Here is a 21,900-nt window from a genome sequence, read left to right on the forward strand (position 1 = left end):
TTTTATAGTTTGGGAAAAAAAGAAAACCCATAAACCCACTTGTTTAGAGAAATTCACTGGAACCTTTGGTAGAGTTCTGATTTTTATACTGTGTAGTACTAGAGACTTTCTCAGATATTTCAGTGGTACTTTACACACACAGAACAATCACTGAAACAGTTAGCGAGTTTATGCCATGTTGGTACTTTGACATAAAACATCTAATTTTTCAAAAGATAAATGTACGTACCATTGTAGAGTTTTACTGCATCTGCTGTTAGGAACTTCTTTATTACAAGATACGCAGAGCAAGGCTCAGGTAATGAACTCCAGTGAAGAACTTGTTCCAACACATTCTCTGTGTAGTGTAGAGGGCGCTCTAAAAATGTCAAAAGTGTAAAAAAGAAAACATAACAGACAATAAACAACAAAAACAAAACCACAGGTCCTGGTAGGTTACATAAGCCTAGGTATTAATGTGGATCTCTTTAAAACATGGAACCTTACCTCGTCGGTTGTTCAAGTTAATTCTACAATTAAGCATTTAACTGTTGATCCTCTACCACAACACTTTTGCTGCTATGTTCCAAATAAATTTCAATTTCAAGCAATGCATACCCAGATGAACATCAGCAAAGTGTTTAGAAGAACTCATTATATTGAACTCTTAATGGACCCTTCTGAAAGGACATAAAATACATAACTGTACTATATACTATCTAATGCAAAAGTTAGATTTAAACATAATTTAATATTTTTATTATGGTAACACTGATGGTGCCAGCCCAGTTGGGCCCCATTGTGCGAGGCACTGTACAAAGTGACATTCGCTGCCCCCAAAAGTTTGCAATCTAAACTATAAATATAAAATTTCAGTTATGGCAAATAACTTCCTCTTTCCCATCATCACAATCTGCAGTAATTTATTGGCATAAATTAAATTGTCCATTAAAAAGGACACAAACAGATATTGGGCCAAATTCTTGGCCCCACTCCGTTCCCTTTGCAAAATAGTTATGCAGTGCTGGCTTATCAAACCAGGAAATCCACTGACCCAGGCACAGGAGATACAGAATGATAAAAGAGGGCGTGGGCACAGTGTCAATGCATTTCAGTAATCCCTGAAGGCAGAAACGCACTTTAGGGGAATCAAAAGGTTACACACAGTCAATATGGCCCTGGCCAACCCAAGGATCACGGAACTGCAAAGGTAAAAGCACAAATTGTGCCACTGCTCCCTGGGATACTAATTCAATGCAACTTGGGCTGATGGGCCCAATAGCTACGTGTGTTTTCACACACAGACCCAGACATACCTGCCGACCAAAGTTAAGCTGAATTTCATGGGGGACAAATATGGTATTTCCTTAGCCCCAGGACTTCCCCTTGCCAAATAACTGCTGCAAACAATGGAGGCATAAGATCTCTTTAAAACAAAACAAAGTCACAGGAATACCCTATAATAAAGAATGTTAGACATCATAACTACAGGGGTCCCTACCAGCTCCTCCTATAATAATTTAAATATTTTCTGTTTTGTAAAATTCTGGGCTGTTTATTGCATTATTTCAGTATACAGGCTTGACATTGAGTGATTAATCAAATTCACTCATTTGTAAACATCATTTTGAATTTTAGGAAATTATCAACTTGAGTAATCCCTTCAAAAATATTTAACAATACCATTTTATTAAAGTTTCAACTGTTATATATTTACTATGGTAGGTCCCAGAGGCCTCCCCCCCAGCTCCCAATCAAGACCAGCACCAAATTGTTATAGATACTGTACAAATGCAGGAGTAGTTAAGGACACAACACAAAATCTTATAAATGGTGCTTGTTGCAGGATTAGAGACTAAGAGTGCCCCCTCTCCCCTTGGTAGGAGACTCATTTATTTGATCCAAGTGTCAGGACTTCCTTCTCAGAATACTGATCAGAGGGCATGCCCTGGAGCACCACGCCCCCCCTTCTCTAACCTCTTCCCTGGCTGAGAATGCAAATGGGAAGCATAGGTGGGGGAAGGGGCTTGTGTTGAGGAGGAAGATCCCCTGCCCATCCACTGGTCAATTCAGATGGTGTGTGGGAGCTGATGGCCTCCAGCAAACCCTCCTCTCTTATGTGTTTAATCATTCTTGGGCATGCAGCAGCCTTTTCTTGCTGCTGAAAGTTGTCTCATCCACTCCACCCTATAGGTGATGTCATTATCACACCCGGGTTTCCAGGCTTCCTATGGGCCTAATCAGATTATCTTTAGGGGTCAGGAAATATTTTTTTTCCTCTGACAAGATTGGGAAGGTGTCTGGTGGGTTTTTATTTTATTTTTTTTACCTTCCTAAAAATGCTATTGGCCCGGTAGGTGGAGATGATAAAGATAAGGGATAGTAACCCACTTCTAAAAAAGGAGGAGGTAATAAAAGTTAGTAAGTGTCACTGTACCTTGGAGTCAGTGTCCAGTGTGACTAAGAGGCTTCAAGAGGCAAGATCCTGGGATAAACCTGAGCACTGGACTCAGAAGGAAATTATAGAGCCTGTGAAGTCCTCGCCTCGCCCCCGAGACTCAGTCTTCACAGTCTGAGCAACCTTTCATCTCTGCCTTCATTTCCGCTGGCATGAAGGTGATGCAATTCAACAATTCGCTAAATTATGAATTTGGTAGTGGGTATCTAACTAAGGGAGCAAGCTTCATTCTTTGATTGTATGTTGTGATTTAACCCTGTACTGGACTCAATTAAATGTCTGGTAGTTTTTGAGAAGGAGGAAGATCAGCACCCCATTTAATATTAAAAATAATAAAGCTGAGGCCTATCTTTTTAAATCCTTCATATTATCCCTAGCATGGATAGGTTTCCATGATCCTGGGTGCCTGATCAATATAGGTATATTTTTTATAAAATGCCTAGATGGCTTAGGAGACTTTTTGAAAATATTTTAATATATTGAGACGTTTTGAGAAAGGCATTTTCATAAACATTTGTTAATTTCCCCCAGTAACATTTCTTAGATTTAATATTAATCTGAATGTATAATGTTATCCTACTTTATATAAACTAATTATAGCAAGTTTTCGGTTTGCATTGTCACAACAATTGAAACAAATACATATAATGTGACTCAATGGAATGTAGGCTCAGTAGGCTGAGCTGTGCGGGAGAGAACAACATGGCACTCTTTAAACAATGTGCTCAGGAGTCTTTAAGGCCAGAATTTTGAAGAGCTCAGTGCCACAACTGAAACCGGATTTTCAAAGAAGTGCCTAGCTCCCATTAAGGCACCAAAAAAAGCAGTCAGATTTTCAGAAGAATTGGTTGGGCGCACATTGGGCATTGAACTCTTTTGAAACTCAGGAAACAATTGGGGTCAGAAAGTTCAGCCCTCTATTTCTAAATGGCTTCTGCCTCCTAAACAGCGAGGGAGAAGCATGGCACCTAGAAGGTCTTGCTACCCATTTTAAAAAAAGAACAGGAGTATTCTATACAAGCACAGGCAGCCAGACATGCATATGGACACATCATTGCAGTAACACCCTTGGGGTTGGTCAGTACTGCAAACTGCACTAGTAGAACCTCTTTTCTTGCACAATGGCCCACTGGGAGAGAGGTATGATGGCATCTCTTTTATTCACCAGCACAGTGCAGTGGGAGGCATAATTTAGCTTTGCATAAGAAATGATTTACTTATAGGCATATTAACACAGTTATTAAGCTTTTTTGTAATTGTTCAGAAATGATGATTATGGGGCAGTTTAGCAATAGTCTTCTATGGTCAGTAATTCAATAGTCCCTTTAAAACTGTGCCTGTACAGGAACTTTTATTAAAGTAACACTAACTTTGGAAGAGATTTAGGAGTGGGGTGGTCCTTTAAATGTAATAACATTAAACCAACTCATTTCCTTTGTAAAAGAGTTAAAATCCACTCTAAAGCAAAACCAAAAAAAAAAAAAAAAAAAAGCCAAGCTGAACCTGGCACATCACCATATTTTCCTAGAATATAAATGCTCCCAAAGTAAACACCTACTCTTTTATTTATAGCTACATTTAAGACCATCTGTCATCATAGATTATATGGTACATAAATCATCATGCTAAAATGCATTAGCTATTTTGCTGGCAACATACCTCCTTTACAAGCTATCCATCTCACAAATATTACTAAAAAATGACATTGATCCTATTTGATAATAGCATATGGTACTATGAGTTCTCTGCAAAAGGCCAGATAATTTTACCAATTATTTCAACTGTTCTATATGTAAATAATTTAGTTGATTTTTAATATTGTAATTTCAGTATTTCTAACATCAAATGGTCAACATATACTTCCAATTACCCTGTTACTAAGGTCATTATGCATTTGCTGGTAAATATCCAGAACAAGTTATTTTAGTCTGAAACAGCAATAATGAGAAGGAAATTACATTTCAGATAATACAAGATGTTAATTTTCTTGACTTCTGAGGGTTCATTTTCAGCATGGTGCCCAAGAAATTGTTTGACAGTACACAAAAAAGTGCAGCTCCCCAGAGACTGCAGGGTAGACTCTAATGAACTGAATCTCCCAATGCCCTGTACAGGTGCCAATAGACAAGTACAATGATACATGCTAAAAATACTTTATCTTCTGTACTGATGTGTCTGAAAGAAGTTGTGATCATCAGCATGATTTGAAGCAAAACAGGCAAATCTTATCATCTGGGTCTCCCAGTCTCTTCTCTTATTTGTGTCTTTTAGACTAAGCTCCTTGGGACAGGGACTGTACAGTCCACAGCATGACAAGCAAATGTATTAAATAATAACATTAACAAAGGCAACTTGGAGACCAAATATATTTTGTTGGCTCTTATCTCCCCAGTTTGGGTCCAGGAGTAAAGCGTGTCTTAGCTGTAGCATTATATATATATTAGCCCAATTAATTTTTATATATATTTCAGGCAAAGAATTAGAGAAGTGATGATAATGAGATCTGAGCCTTTGAGGTCATTATGGGAGTCAATGGGAGTCTTTCCATTAATTTTAATCAAAGTTGGGTCAGGCCTTATCTGGAGCTGTGATGTGAACTTCTAAAACAAGGATTGATCCTAAGAGGCACTGCGTATCCACCTACTCCTATATCAGGATTAGACCATAGTTAAATTTGTGGCAGACTAGCTTTCATGACTTTAAGGCCAGAAGGGACCATTAGATATGACCTCCTGTATTTCACAGGCCTTTACATTTTACCCAGTTACCATTGTATTGAGCCAAATAACCTGTATTTAGCTAAAGTGTATCCATGAGAAAGGCATTCAATCTTGATTTGAAGAACCTCTCTACACCCATTATTATTTTTTCAATAAATGTTCTTATGTTCAGTTTGGGTTAGATGTTTATGTCTATCTAGAATCAAGGTATTTTAGCCTTACTTCTCAGAATTTCCTGGCACATGCCATAATATTTTATGTTAGTTTGCATGGCCAATATATCAAATTTGCCTCTTCTGTAGACTACAGTACTCTGTAGCACATAAATTAATATAAAGTTGCCTTTATTTTCAAGCCTCAATGGAAGTCTCAAATTAAATTTCTGGGAATCTTAATTTTCTTTAATCTGAAATTATATTAAAACTAAAAGAAATGTGACACTTTGCTTCTGATCTTCTTTCCCTTTCCTCCTCTCTTCTGTTATTTAAAGATTAGCTATTTTTGTATTTACTATATAAGGGGCAGCATTTCTTGCATGGTAACTTTTCTCCATTAGTCTTTGTTTTTAGTTTCAACCTTGGGAAGAACTGCTTTTAAGTTTAGCCACAGATTCCACAGAATCTCCACTGAACAAGAGCCTCTCCTGGGTTTACTAATCTCATTCCCCACTTCCAACAATTTATCCGCTTCCTGTATTGCACAGGTCCCCCCCTCAACTCTGAGGAGTAGGGATTACAGGCTGCTTGTACCAGTAGGTCCCTCAGGAAGACTTTCAAACAACAGAAACATACAGGCTTCTGTTGACTTAACCGAGACACAATCAGGTCTTCTGTGTTTAGTTAGTTTGCCTCCTATTTATTGTTAACTCCCTGAACTTTGTGAATTTCTGGCTTTTATTGGCTTCCCCCAGGCCCCTATCATACACAGGGCTTGTAGGGTCTCCCCCTAAACTTGGTTTTACACCTCCTCCAACATCACTAGTTCAGTCAGCCTTTCAGGCCAACGCTGTACTCGTCATTGCATCCAAAATACTTCACAACCTAGCTTTCCAGCGTCTTTGCTTTTATCTCTTTCCACTACCCCCACCCCCCTCCTTTCATATCCCCTTAAATCCTCATTTGCCAAATTTGTACTCCATTTCAGTACTTCAGCAAATGAGTAAATTTCAGGTACTATCTAAATAATAAATAATCTGTTTGTATTCATCATTTGTCATCACAGTCAGTCAAAATGAATACGTCAATAAAATGCCAAAGTTTTGTGATCCCTCTGGCTGCATTACAGGTAAGAGTCTTTGATGCCATTACAACCTCTTTGGAGCCAACCAATGCTCATGCATTCTAAGATGTTGAGGAGAGTTTTGACACTTAATTTAATTGAAAAGTAGTGATTCAATCCCATCATGTTTGCTGATACTGCGAGGCCAGCACTAAGTATGGCAGCAATTCTGGTAATTCTTTAAGGCAAGGGTTCTCAACCTTTTTCTTTCTGAGCCCACTTCTCCCCCGCCACATTCTATAAAAACTCCACGGCCCACCTGTGTCACAATAATGGGTTTTCTGCACATAAAAGCCAGGGCCGACGTTAAGTGGTAGCAAGCAGGGCCTCATACCACAGAGGCCCCCGCAAAGCTACATTGCTCAGGTTTAGGCTTCGGCTTCAGCCTCGGGTGAAGGGGCTCAGGGCCTGGGCTTCCACCCCATGCGGCAGAGCTTCCTGTCCTGAGTCCCAGTGAGTCTAATGCTGGCCCTGCTTGGCGGCCCCCCTGAAACCTGATCGCAGTGCCCCTAGGGGGCCTCGGACCCCTGATTGAGAACCTCTGCTTTAAGGGATTTTCAAAATTATATTCCAGATCAGCCGTTTGGGGATTATCCATGGCAATCCAGGGAATTTGACAATCCCAGTTTTCACAACTTTCCTCCCATTTAATTTATTGTTTTTAAATTTAATAAAGAATGGCCCATGTCAGAGAAACAAATTATTTCACATTTTGCAAAGACGACGACCAAACTATATAGGTACCACATTATTCTATACCACACAAACACACAGAAATGTAAAAACTCTATAAACCTTACTTTGTACACACTATACATGTTTTTTTCCTAAGACTATGTATATCTTTCAAAATGGCCCCTGTGGTTAGTGAGTGGGTGACAAGATACAAAATATTAGTAATAATATGTCCATGATGGCATAGCTGCAGTCCTTCTCTTACTATGTTTAAATTTATAACAGAATGTACCTTCATTTTAAAAACTTCTGTCATTTTAACCGTGAGTTCCAGCATTAAAACTGCACTCCAAGTGTTGGATTAGTAGAAGAGATTCAGTACTTACAACACTTTTTTTATTTCTCCTTATAACTTATGAACTATATTGTGACCTTTTGGCCTTTGGTGTTGTCAGCTTTACAGTGATGTTTACAGCAGTGTTCCAAGACCTCATTATGTATCTTACAGCCCAGTGTGATAAATGTAAAATGATACAACTTTTGCTTGTGTTTTTTTCTAGCTTTTTAAAACTAAATTGGCTGAAAAAAAATTAACAAGAGTGCATTCGCGCTAAAGAACTGCATACTTTCTTCGAGCATCTTCTCCCAAAAAGTCAGTATTACTTATGAACCAAATGCTGATCTTCCATTCTGAATACATTTTGTGTTTGAAACATTATTATAGGAGTCTATTATTTTTTTTTCTGGAAGTATGGGCCATAAGTTTACCAAGTTTACCAAGAACCAACAACATTTTTCTACCACATATTTATGAGCCTTCAAGCCAACTTATTAAATCAGTTTTTAATTTCTGGAGGAAAGGATCACTTTGAAATTCTGATGCCCAAAGAGGTGGAATGGACCTTTATTATATTTATAGGCTTTATGTTTTGACTTTTTGTTTTAGGTTTCCACTACAAGTAAGAGGGAACTGGAGATTCTTAGAGATGTATCATCCCTATTTGTATTCCATACATGGGTGCACACACGTGCCATGCTCCTGAGTCCAGAAGTTTTCCTTAGCAATGTCTATTGATCCCCATGTGCATCATGCTTCCTCTTGTGCTCGCAGCCGAGGGCACATAATAGGTTGTGCGGGTCGACGCCTCTCCAGTGTCCTTACTGCTGAGTAAGGGTCCATAGCAGAGGGGATGGAGGGTGGGTATTGGAATACAAATAGGGACCATACATCTAAGTAAACCTCCTCTTCTTCTTCGAATGATGGTCCCTATATGTATTCTATATGTGGGTGAGTAGCAAGCAGTGATCAGCATGGAGGTGGATGTGAGAGGAAGTGCAATCTGTAGTACGGCATGGCCTACAGCGGAATCTGCAGCTATCGCTCGGTCGACGTGAATGTGGAGACGGAGTTCCAGGGTGCACAACAGATGTCTTCCCATGGGACATCTGCAAGGCAGGCTGATGTGGCTGCTTGTGCTCATACAGAGTGCACTGTGACTCCATAGGTGGTGGCACATTAGATTGTGTTTAGTATTTGCTGATGCACCTGGAGACCCATTTGGAGATTCATTGGGAGCAGAGGGCTTGGCCCTTAGATCAGTCAGCAATGGTTACAAAGTTTCAGCGATGTGCAACAGGAACTACTATCTACACCTATAACTATATACAAATGGACAGAAGCCACTGTCATAGCAAAAGCTAAGAGCGCAAAGGAACAGGGGTTCTGACTAAGGCCATATGGCAGTGTGACAGGGTGCTAAGCAGAAAACTGTTTAGCCAACCCTCTGTCACTCCAGCTCCAATTAAGGGAGGTGAATTGGAGCTGGGTAGACCACCTGGCCCTCATTGGGGAAGCTTGAACAGCTGCTGCCTCATCAGGCTGGGGCTGGATAAGAGCCCCACGGGAAGGAAGTCAGGGGGGAGCTGGAAAGAGAAAAGGTGCAGTAGAGGAAAAACAGAGAGATAGCTTGCCCCCTTTCTCCTGCTGGTGGACTGCAAGAAGGGGACTACTTATATGGTGGAAAGGTGATGGGAACACAGCCTGTAAATAAAAGCACCAGGTGGGCACTGCACCTAAAGGTCTCTGTGTGACTTTCTCTGCCCAGCGGGGGCAGGAGGACCCTGCAGGGATGCTGTTACAGGCAGTAACAGGGAACCGGAGAGGCATTGGCCCATCTGAAATATTATACCCTCATCTCTGAGCACAAGGGGACACTGCTAAGGAAAACTTCCAGACTTAGGTTCCTGGTGCACATCCGCACCCATGTATGGAATACATGTAGGGACCATCACTCGAAGAAGAACTATGGAGTTTTGATTTGCTTAACTTTCCAAAAGAAACCAATAATAATATGGTAAGAAAACACACAAATATTGTTGAAAAAAAAAAGTCACTAACCTAGCTCTCCATTTTCAATCACTTCAAAAGCAGCCCAGATCTCATCCTTGTTGGGAATGATGTTTTTTATTCCTAATACATCATTAGTTAATTCTTCTGCCTCTGTCAAAGGCGATACCTGTGATACAGATTGTATGAGTTCAGAATTTAATAAATAGTTTCTGAAGTACTAAAGGCTTCTGACTTGTGCAGACATTTTATACTTTTGTAATGGAAAAACAGTCCAACTTTTTCTTTTTAAGCACAATCACAGAAATACCAAGTTTGTGAATCCAATAATTATTTCTCAAATTGCTGGCCAGTACATTTTCATCAATTTTGTTGCATCAGATTGGAAGTTATCCAGCTAAAAACTGTAACTTCAAACCTTTCCCTTTATCTTCACCCCTTCTTCCCCCCAAATCAAAGCACTACAGCTCAGTTCCATGTGAAACAGAAGGAAAGAGCATGCTGTGATCTGAAAGGTAACAATTACTACAGACACACTATGTTTTTTGGTACAGTTCTCCCTCTCTGCCCCTCTCCCATCCCAGTCAATGATACAGAATTTTTTGGTCTTTAAAAACAAAAAAAATCTGAGTTTTTTTGTTGATATGTCCCATGCAGCATAAAATGATAATGAAATGGAACTAGACAACCCTAACAAGGTTAATAGGTATCTTGCTAAAATTGCTTTTCTAATAATATCTACCCTTCATTATAGCAGAAATTTAATGTTATCCTTTACATTTGAACATTAGAGTAGTATTGCTTAGAGTCCAGTACTTTTCAGGAGTGCTATTAGACCCGAGGCTGGAAATCTGAATTATAGTGAGTGGGGAGGTTAGGCTTCTCAGCACTTAAGCAAGGCAGACAGCCTCTGGCAGAAAGAGACATCAGGAGGAAGGCCTTCTAAACAACCTTGTGCTGCTAAATAAACTGCAGAAATCACTAGGCAGTTGTTAGTATTCCTATCTATTGCAGCAGGCAGTTGTTAGTATTCCTATCTATTGCAGTGTCGCTGTGAGCATCAATACTGCTGTACCCTGCCATAAAACTGAAAGTGGAGGTCTCTGCTTTAAAATTATGCCATAGCCTTCTGCTTAAAAGTACAAGAGAAATACTATTTACAGATTTTAATTAAGCCACAGCTTGAATGTAAAAAATAAATAAATAAATAAATAAAGACGGGAAAAGACATGAACTAATAAACACAAATGTAACAACAGACATGCTAAAACATGCAAATTTGTTTCACTTCATAAAAAAAGTTTATCAACAAGTTATAACAATTTTACATACTAACCCTTATTATAATACTACAGTCTGGCTCTTTTCTTTCCACATAAACTTCAATTAACAAATCTCCAGCTTGGGAAACCTAAAACAAAATACATAAGTTCCAAAAATTAAAATGCATTGAAATGTTTATAGCTTTTTTCATAATTGGGAAAATACAATCATTATTTCACAGCAATGATAGAGTCTTATCAATACACAAACCTTCTTCCATTTTCTAAGCTGCAGAAAGCACCAGCATCCATCTGATCAATCATAGATAGGTCTCTGTGTCTGTCATGGAGGTTGCAGAAAATAATGGACTTTCCACGACTTCCGTGACTTCTGCAGTGGTCAGTGTGGCTGTCCCCAGGTCCGCCCAAACAGCTGGCTCCGGGGTCAGGTGCTGCTCAGGCAGCCCTGGGCAGTGGTCCCCAGGGTGGCCAGAGCAGCCACTGGCCCCCCAATCAACCAGCAGCGACTCCCCTCTCTCCCCGCAAGATTTAGTCAGGGGTATTTATGGTATAAATCATGAACAGGTCACGGGCCATGAATTTTTGTTTATTGCCTGTGACCTGTCCGTGACTTTTACTAAAAATACCCATGACTAAATTGTAGCCTTAATCATAGGAAGTCTCTACTGTAGGGTTGGCAACTGATTCAGGAAGAAATCTGAATTTGACTAATGCAGTCATGATCATATCTATCAAAATGCATATGAATTTTGAAGTATAGGTTCAGAAACAGGAATTCTAGCTAGACCAGTCATGGGTGAACATTATCAGGAAGACAGTCTGTGCTTCAGAGATCCACCTCCAGAGTGCAAGTCAGAGGAGATCTGTGTTTAGTTGTCCAAGCTTGGAAATTCAATCTGTCGTATTAGCCAAACTGTATGGTCAGAAGTTGATCTCAAATTTACCCGATTCACTCACCAACGTAAACCCATTTCACAACTATGATAAAAGAACAACTTGGGGTAGGGAAGAGTTCGTAAAGCTCCTAATGCCCTTTGCATGGCAAAAGTTCTATTTCTCAGAGATTTTAAACTCTTCATCCACAACCACAAACCAGACAGGAGCTAATGCAACTCACCCTGGCAGCATAGCCAGCTCATATTGTCATATGGTCCCCTATTGCTGCACCTGCAGAACAACTGATGTTCCTGAGCATGATTCCTGGCAAAGTCAATGGAACAGAAATTAAACTTCTCTGCCTTAATATGACAGTGGAAGTTAATGATGGTCCATCTGCAGCTTCTAGGTTATTTTTCTAGGGTATTAGGCTGCCTGGAGCATCTGCTCTCCAGCATTGTATCTTTGCTATCTACATCACAAATTACTGCTGAAGAATTTGTATGGGCTTTGGAGAAGACATAGCATACATGCTACTATAACACTTCGATATGATTCTGTTTTCCTTTCAACTTCGTTCATCATTCATTTGCTTCCCCTCACAGGATGAAGGAGAATATATAGCTCTTTATATGAGAAAGCCAATGGTTTGGATTTTGGGGGTGGTGGTGGGAGAATGTGGGACAGACTTTAATAAGAAACAGGGCAACAATTAATTAGAAATTAATTGATCATTAACTAAAATAGTTTAAAAACATTTAAAGTTCAATCCCCCCTAGCGCTCGCACACACTTTTTTACTTTGTTAATTATTTCATGAAAGAATACAATCATAAAAATTTCTATTTACAGTGGACACCAATAAAAATAGGATATTTATCACCTTCGGTATTTACATTAACTGAGGGGTTTGTGTTGTTTGCAATGAAAAGTATAGTGAATACTGCAAATTCCTGATAACAGTAAAGACTGGTGGTCAGTAAAAGTCTATTTTAATGGTACCTATGTAATCTTTTAGAAATATGTATGACTTTAGTAACTGGTCATGTTGACAAAATGGACAAAAGGTCACTCAGTGAAAATAATGGCACGTAAATGTACAGAAAAACAAAAGGAAATATTCCTACATGCAACGTGTAATCGTTCTGTGGAATTCACTGTTCCAAAAGTCAAAGTTTTAAGACAAAATTAAGATCTTTTAAAAAAAAATCTGTAATCATTAATAGCATTAATATGCGGTTATGCATACTAAGTGTAACCAAACCATCTGCTTCCAATCAGAAATAAAACAAGTATTCTGTCCCCTACACATTTACACTCTCCATGTAAATTGGGCAATCGGCTAAAGGCTTCAAGGATATTTTTTTTCACTCCCATCTAGACATCAGATATTGGCCAATACTGAAAATAGGACGCTAAGTTTAATGGGCCAGTGGTCTGGCAAATATTGTGCTAATAAGTAGATTTTTTTCACGATAAGATTAAATAAACTGATTTTATGTTGACTACATATTAGTTCATATATCCAGAAATACAAATTGTAACATTCTTGTTAACTCAGACCTTTACTAAGGACTTGATAATTATGGAAGTAAGGTGAAAACAGAATTTAATGATGACTAAGTGGGATATATAAAAACTCCAAACTACTACTACTTTGTTTTTTGGTTTTTTTTTTAAATGAACTGATAGAGAATTTTCTATAGGAATCTGGCTTGCTCATTCATAACTATAAAGCCATCTATATTGTGAATGACAAATTTAATTGTTCCAAAGAGAAAATATCGAGTGACTTAAGTACTGAGGCAAGGTGCAGAACCTACACTCTTAAGAAGATAGTCATATGCCAATTTAAAGGGGCATAATTTGAAACCCTGTGATTGTGTATACAGTAGCAGGGTTTCAGGGAAGATATAATATGGAAGAGAATGAAAAGAGTGTGGGGAAAGGGGGAGGTTAATAGTTAATTTGAAAAAAACTGGACCTTTCATATTTGATCCAATATCAAGACTAGCATCCAAATGATGGTAAGTACAATAATTTGGGTCACAATTCTGAGACACAGACACAATCATGCTAAACAACACACACCTACATGCATATATATGGGTTAAAACCTAAGGAGGCTGAACAGGGCAAACAGATTCAAGCTTCATAGTGTATGTAATAGGATATTGAGTAGAATAATGAGGTTGCAAGGGAAGCTATGAAAAAATATTTTGATTAGTTTACAGAGACTGAGAAGTAAATACACTGCATCACTCAATTTCTACCAACATTGACATAATGGAGAAATTGTGACTTTAAAGTTAGTTTAGCTCCTGAGAATAGAAAACCAAACAGAAGCATTTGTGAGGGAAAGCATTATGAAGCTACTTTGAAGAAAGCTTCTTAATTACAGTGGCACAGACTCTGAAAATCTTAGTTCCTGGTAAAGTTTGCTTTTTAGATATTACAAAATATGGTTGCAAGAAAGAATTAAGTTGACATTTGATTTCTACTGGGCTTATGTAAACAACTGTACATAAAAGAAATGTGCTGCAAATTACAAATAGCTGGCAAAATGTTTGGCAGATAGAACACAAAGAGTGGTTAATGAACTGCCAACTGGAATGGAAAACAAGATCATCTTAAGTGACAATTCAGACATGAGACCTTTCTTGGGTTGCAAAAGAAATCTGGGCACGTTAGCTTTTCCATACAGTTTTCTATATCCCCTTTACATTTGTTCATTTTAAGTGCCTGCATTATTTACTCTCCCTGCTCTAGCTCCTACATGAATGTATTATGATGGAACAACAACTATCGTTCCAGAGAGCAGTGTTTTGACTCTCAGACCTTAATTGAAATAAGATTCTCACTCAGGCTACACCTACACTTGGGGTGTGATTCCCAGCTTGCATAGACATGCTAGTTCTCATAGAGCTAATGCACTACAAATAGTAGTATAGCTGTGGAAACACAGGCTACTGACTCACTCTGCAGAAGCAGCTGCCTCCCTCTCCAACTGACCTGATACAGCAATGAAGTTGGGAGGGTTTTCCTAAATTGCTTGTGTGCTTAAACTGTGGTGATAGGAGCATGGGGGATTTTGCTGCCTTTCTTGATCTATCACCTCCCCTTTCTCTGTACAAGGGGTGTATAGGTTCTTGAAGGCAGGGAAGCAGACTCATAGGCTATGAGCTGCAGAGAGCTGCTTCCCCCGCCTTTGAGATCCTATATACAGTACACATGCACGCACGCAGACGCTGCTGCTGCAGGTGTGGTGTGGATGCAGATAAAAGGTAAGAGTGCAGATCGTGAGTTGGATACAAGTGGATTCTTGTGGATGCAGATCGGATGCGGACCCGTATTTTTGTATCCAAGCAGGATTCTACCTATGGTTACATATGCAGGGCAGCTAATCCATGCTGCTCTTTGCTGCTCCCACGCTACCACGGCTACACTACTTTTTGTAGCATGCTAGCTCTAGCAGAGCCAGTGCATGGTTGTCGTGAGATGAGAATCACACATGCCTCTGGCTCCAAGTTTAGATGTAGACACAATTTCAAAGGACTAGATGACCGTGTACCTTATGCAGTGTCAGTTTGCAGCCAGCTGCAAGTCACATTCATAATACTAAAGAGGAAGGTTGGGCTTTTTAAAAGCACTCAGTATTGGCCTAACTCTCTTCCCAATGAAGTCCATGGTAATACCCACTAATTTCAATAGAACATAACCACCACCATACTAATGGTCCATCTAGCCCAGTATTCTGTCTTCTGACAGTGGCCAGTGCTAGATGCTTCAGAGGGAATGAACAGAACAGGCAATCATTGAGTGATTCCCCTGTCATCCATTCATAGCTTCTGACAGTCAGCATAGGGAAACCCAGAACATGGTGTTGCATCCCTGACAGTCTTGGCTATAGCCATTGATGGATGGACCTATCCTCCATGAACTTATCTAATTATTTTTTGAAGCCCATTATAACAGTTTTGGCCTTCACAACATCCTCTGGCAATGAGTTCCATAGGTTGACTGTGAGAAGTAGTTAGGCCAGTGCTGTGTGCTTTTGAAAATCCCACTTAGAATATTTAGCAGGTAGGATAGAAGCACAGTACCCTAGAGGAAGTTTCTGGAGCCACTGTGCTTTAGGCAGGCAGACAGAACACCCCATGGAGAGGATGCAGTCTATATACCTTGTCCTCCATGCATGCACAAAACAGCTCTCAGAGGAGTGCATGAATACACGAGTGTATTTACATATGCATGAGATACATATAGCAAGTTTCAAAAAGGTTCACTTTAAAGCTTCGACATCACAGTAATATATTAGAAGCGTCTGATCCAGCAAAAATTACTCTTTGCAGTTGCTGACACATAGAAGTTCCACAAGACTCAGTTGCTGCTTGGCCACAGAGACTAATCCTAATTCAAAAGGGAAAATGTATGAATTTTGACAACTGAATTGCCACATATGGCCATCAAAGTCTTGGGAACAATATCAGAGGGACTTCAAATGAAACAGAGATAGGAGCACTCCTTACATTTTAACATGGTATCAGGTTATTTCCTGCCTTACTAAAACCAAACGTAAGGACAGCGCTGATAAAGGAGAATGGGGCAGGGATACATTACTTTATTTTAGAAGATTTTCCTGCTCAGAACAATCCAAACTCAAACCCAAATTAACCCCTGGGACACAAATTCTCAGAACTTTTAAATCTGAACTTTAAAACAGAAATGCCCACAGTCAGGCTTTCAAAATGAAGCAATAAAATCAGCCATTGGTGAGCGTTTGCAGCCTATGTTTTACAAAGAATGAGAGGACAGAGTACTTTCAAGTGGGGATGCTTAACTTCATGCAGGTGAGAAACAAAGTTAGAATCTGTGCACTTGTCTGCTGAAGTTAAACTTCCACATAAATATGGCAGGATCAGGCCTTACTTTGTACGATAATTTTAACCAAAATAAAAAATGTTGTAGCAGCTCAGTGTCTATTAACTATGAATAATAAATATACCATGTATTACATTTTAAGTAGTTTCTCCTCTATGAATAGTTATTTTTAGAAAATATAAATGAGATTGGAGAAAGTTTTGAAAAAGATTTCTATGGTGATGAGTTTGACTGTTTTGGAGAATAGGGCTATTATCCCCACCTTTGTTTAAGAACCTCTCTACCAGTCAAATTCTCAGTCTGCTAAATATTGCATGCGAGTCATCTTTATAATCCTAGTAGCACAGAGACAATGTCATTCTACTTTCCTGTTATCTACCACACAGGTCTTTAATTGCAAGGAAAAGACTGGTACAGTAAAAAGAAAACTGTATCCCCAGCAATATGCAGTTCAACTTTATCTTCTCAACTGTTGAAAAAGTAATTATTTTTTCCTTTACATTTTTATAAAGTTAACAAAAACAGCCACCCCTGCAGCAAGCACTTCCAAGCTGCCAATGGCTACCTGAGTTAAGGTCTGTTGGCTTTCCCAGCAAGTCACTGGTATGAAATGACTTTCCACTCAGTGATTATTACTTAGAAAATCAACCTATAGTGTTGCTCTGTTTTTGTGACTCAAACTCAGTACATTAGAGTTTTGTGTCCACAGTGTTGACAGTGACTTAATTAAACACTGCAGCTCCATTAATATTTTTTACATTGGATAGTGAAAATCTGCATGCCAAATATTATTTCCCCAAATGGCCAAAGTAGTTCTATGAAATGTTACACTTTGTTTTCCTAGAAATGGAGAGAAGAACTAAAACAGCAATGACTGCTTTAAGCTAGGATCATCTGTACTGCTTGCAAATCAGAGAAAAGAATTGCATTTTGTACAATATATGCCATTACGCCATTCAAAACTACAATAGTCTCAGGACACTATATTAAATGATCAAGCCATAAAACAATGTATAGCGACATCCATTTCACCCACAAGCAGTGAATAAGAGGACTCAAAATTCTGCTTGCCCAGACTTGCATAACAAAGTACTTTCTGGAGAGAGTGAAAAGAGGAGGAGTAATTTACTGTAAGAACCTATCCATGAAAAAAAATAATCTATTTCTTTCCAGAGTGAGATTTGCCAAAACACAGATATTGTTGATACATTTTGCCATTTATTTGTGGAAGAGGAAACTGAAAGAGTACTTCCTGAAAAGCAAATTTTTTTTTACTTAGAACTGAGAACAAAGTCTACGTTCCACAAGAGTTTCTCTTTGGGGTAAGCAAATACATACAAATAAGAATGCTGCACAAAGTACAGTACAAAAAAGAGCTAGATAGAGTGAAGATGAGATCACAGATGTGTTGGAGCTGTACAATACATCACAAATTCTCTGAGATGGTACTGCAGAAAGAGGACATGCACTTACTGATAAACAGGATACATCTACAGTTACAATATTAAACAGCAATGTGACAATATCTACAGAAAAATCAACGGCCAAATACTTTACCTCAGGTGGGGCCTCATGAAGATTTGACAGTTTTTATTACCCAGCATTAGCACTTTTTTGGAGTTCTTTTTTCCATTAAAAGGAGCAATTGAAGGAAAAACAGATTTTAAAAATGACATCTGGACAGGTTAATTTAAACGCATAATGCATACTTTTTTTCATTTTTTTCCTTAAACTAAAGTAAATATAATCTCTAGGCAGTAGCTTCCCTTATTTTTATAAAACCTTTGAAATGAGTACTGTCTTTGATTTTAAAAATAGAATATGACAATTCTAGAAGTGTATTTCTTTAAAACTAAATTTCTTTTAACAACTATTTTTTGTGTAGGTTACTGTAAGTTATTTCCCAGAGTATCAACACATACATACATAGAAACTATGAAATTTCACACAAATATGAATAGTGACTCAAATATTCTTTAAAATAAATAAAAAGGAAGAGAATTTGACAACTGAATACATAATTAAATGGAAGCACTGTCTCTACTACTTTCGAAAGTCTAAATATCACATTATATTATATCACATTATATAAATCATCACTCTTCAGCTGCGAGCTGGAAATTTCTGGTTGAATATGTTTGTTTGTGTTAAGGTTGAAATAAAAGTGCTTTTTGTTGGAAGAATTTAAACTCAGCTATTGATAGGTTGATGAGACTCAAGCCAGGGGCTATAAAATGCAGTGGGTGGAACAATCACATATGAAGTCTGATTATGAATAGAGCAGAATTTGTTGCAAGCAAAGTGAAAACAAATAGTCAGAAACACAATTCAGGCTTCTCACAATTCTTCTTCCCGGCAACTACTAAAGTCCCCACATAAACTGGTCAATCATTCACAAGGGTCTGTCTCACTTTGGTTTTAGTGTGGGAAAATTAAGTATATCATAATGGATTTTTTTTAAATGACACCAAATGACTGCAGGAAGCTTAAACTTCAATTTTAAAAATGAGAAAGCAAGTCTCTAGCCTCTTTCCTTTTGAAAATAGCCTTCAGAACAAGAACCAATTCCTAAAGAGAGTGCCATAGTGATCTTTCCAATAAAACATGGAACATCACATCTGCCTCTTCCTAGCATTCCGCTCTGTCCAGAACTGTAGTTTTGGCTGAATGCACTCAGCTATCAGCAACCAGAGCTCCCAAATTGGTCACCCGTGCCCAACGCTTTCTATTTCTCTTTTCCACCAACTCCCAACTCCAAACACATGGAAGTACCAGTGGAATCACTCCCAAGGCACTTCTCTCATTTATGCTCTTAGCTTCAGTGGCTGTACCAGGTACCAGTAGTGACACCAGGAGAAACTGCAAATAGCACCATAGCCATTGGCGCTTCTGCCATGACTTCCTATGGGGATGAAATCCTATGAAAGGGACTGTTCATTGCAGGCATTTCTTGGTGCTAAGTCTCCAGGAAATCACACAGTTAGAAGGCAGAAAAATTATCTTTTCTCCAACTTTCTATGCACCTAGATCTTAGGCATCAAGACTTTATTCCTCCCAGCAAAAGTCTTCTCTCAATAGCATCACCACTCAAAAGCAATAGAGATAAGATGTTGCTGTATTTCTTTTTTAACGTAAATTTCAGTCCCTTGCCAGCAGGAGGCATGTGGTGGTATTATATTTAGCCCTTTGCACTGGCAAGTCAGGTGCACACATTGCATGAACGAGGCCAGTGGCAACACAATCTTCACACGAGGCAGAATTTTCTCTCTCTCTCTCTCTCACACACACACACACCATTCAAGTTTTCATACATGCACATCCACAAAAGGGCCATACAACAGCACCTTTCCCCAGAGCAATGAAATTTGACATCCATGGTAGAAGGGGAAGAGACAAAGTAATACAGCTCAGCAGAAATACAGAGAATCATAGAACATCTGACTTCCATGAGCACCATAACAAACTTATCTTTACTGATGAATTAAGGTACTTTGAGATTTACGTGTTACACCACACGCATAACCGAGAAGGGCAGCCACCAATACAGACTTATAGTTTGATGTGTCTTCCTCACACTAACTCCTGTAGCCCTACTAAATTCCTAAACTTCCCAGGGCTTCTCCCCAACCTTATTTCAGACCTCCTACATAAATCACAAGTTCCATAGGTTTCCTTTTGTCATGGTTAATTCAGCTGCCCACCTGAGCAACAGCTTCCCAAGGTTCAGCTCCGTCTTAGAATCACTGACATGTGCTCTAATTGGGACCACACGTGAACACTACTCAAACTTTAGCTAATGAAGCATGTAGCTACTCATTTAATAGTTCTTCTTGCAGAGAGTATAACATGCTACAGGGATGTATGGGGTTGTCAGGGAGGGGTAGTACCATGATGGGGGAGCAGTCGTAGCTCATCCACTTTGGTCCCCACTTGACACCCAGCTCTCACCTGTGGCTCTAAGTAGCTGTCAGCATGCGACAGCGGCCACACCCCGGAGACCGTCTTGACTGGTGGGCTAAACCAGGTGAGGGTAGCCGATGAGACTCTCGGTGAGTTAGGGCCTGTCTACCCATTGCATGCGAAGGCTGGATCCGGCTGACTGAGGCAACCTGGTTCAATGGTCAGGAAGGCGGTGACAGCAAGCGTTGTGGAACGCTTAAGAGAACGACAAGACACGTAGGCGTCCTGGTCATCCACTGCGCCCTGCCCTATCTCCAGCCGTCTCGACTTCTGTCCTGCCACTGGATACAGATAGGAACTGGGAAGAGAGAGTGAGGCTGACGTCGCGCAACTCTCCCTCACTTTAATCCAATTCACGCGCAAGTCTCGACATCATATTATATCATATTACATCATATCAAGTCCTGTGGCGATGGGCGAGCGACGAAGCAGCAGGTGTGGATACACTGGGAGCTGTAGCTGCAGACCTGCACATAGGCGGCTCAGGCACAATGGTCGTTCCTCACTGACCGAAGCAGCAGTGGAGCTCAGCATCTTCTTGAGCGACTGAGCAGCCCTATTCAGGATTGCACTGCTCACCTCCGTGGAATGAGGAGGGGGCTAGAAAAGGTGCCCTAAACATTGCCTGCTTCACCTTACCCTGGCCAGCATACCGCGGCTGGCGGGGATCCCACAAAAGCGGTCGTACAAAAACAAAACTTAGAGTGACACCGATCACTATTGGCACATGGAATGTGCGCACGTTACTGGACAACATCACGGCAGACAGACTGGAGAGAAGAACAGCACTTGTCGCTAGAGAGCTCGCACGCTACAACATTGACATTGCAGCCCTTAGCAAAACTCGCCTTGCTAATGAAGGACAGCTGTCCGAGTCAGGCGGTGGCTATACATTCTTCTGGAGTGGCCGCAGCAATGATGAGCGTCGCGAATCTGGAGTTGGCTTCGCCATCAAGAATCATCTTGTTCGGAAACTTGCCAATTCCCCCAAGGGTATGAAAGTGGGCTGTAGTCCACGAAAGCTTATGCTCTAATAAATTTGTTAGTCTCTAAGGTGCCACAAGTTCTCCTGTTCTTCTTTTTGCAGCTCATGACAATGCAGCTTCCGCTTCAAAAAGGAAAACAAGCTACTTTGATCAGTTGCTATGCTCCTACAATGACCAACCCAGAGGATGTGAAGGATAAATTCTACGAAGAACTAGATACTCTGCTATCGTCAGTGCACCGCACAGACAAGCTGATTCTGCTTGGCGGTTTTAACGCAAGAGTTGGATGCGATGCTGCAGCCTGGGAAGGAGTCATCGGGAAAAATGGAGTGGGAAAGTGTAATAGCAATGGCCTGTTACTGCTGAAAACTTGTGCAGCACACGACCTTCTGATCAGCAATACGGTCTTCCGCCTTCCTACCCATAACATGACTTTGTGGATGCATCCCCGTTCCAAG

General features: G+C 39.8%; 1 protein-coding gene across 1 annotated transcript in view; it reads right to left on the reverse strand.

The window, feature by feature from the left end:
• ARAP2 (ArfGAP with RhoGAP domain, ankyrin repeat and PH domain 2) overlaps positions 1-21,900 on the reverse strand; it is a 214,000-nt gene that overhangs the window by 39,070 nt on the left and 153,030 nt on the right. The window contains exons 25-27 of the mRNA XM_054030499.1: positions 10,794-10,868; positions 9,509-9,626; positions 230-358 (exon numbers count right to left, since the gene is read on the reverse strand). Coding sequence (XP_053886474.1) covers positions 230-358; positions 9,509-9,626; positions 10,794-10,868 — 322 coding nt within the window. The remainder of the gene's footprint in view (positions 1-229; positions 359-9,508; positions 9,627-10,793; positions 10,869-21,900) is intronic.

This window comes from Malaclemys terrapin, chromosome 5 (genome assembly GCF_027887155.1).
Source record: "Malaclemys terrapin pileata isolate rMalTer1 chromosome 5, rMalTer1.hap1, whole genome shotgun sequence".
NCBI lineage: Eukaryota > Metazoa > Chordata > Testudines > Emydidae > Malaclemys > Malaclemys terrapin.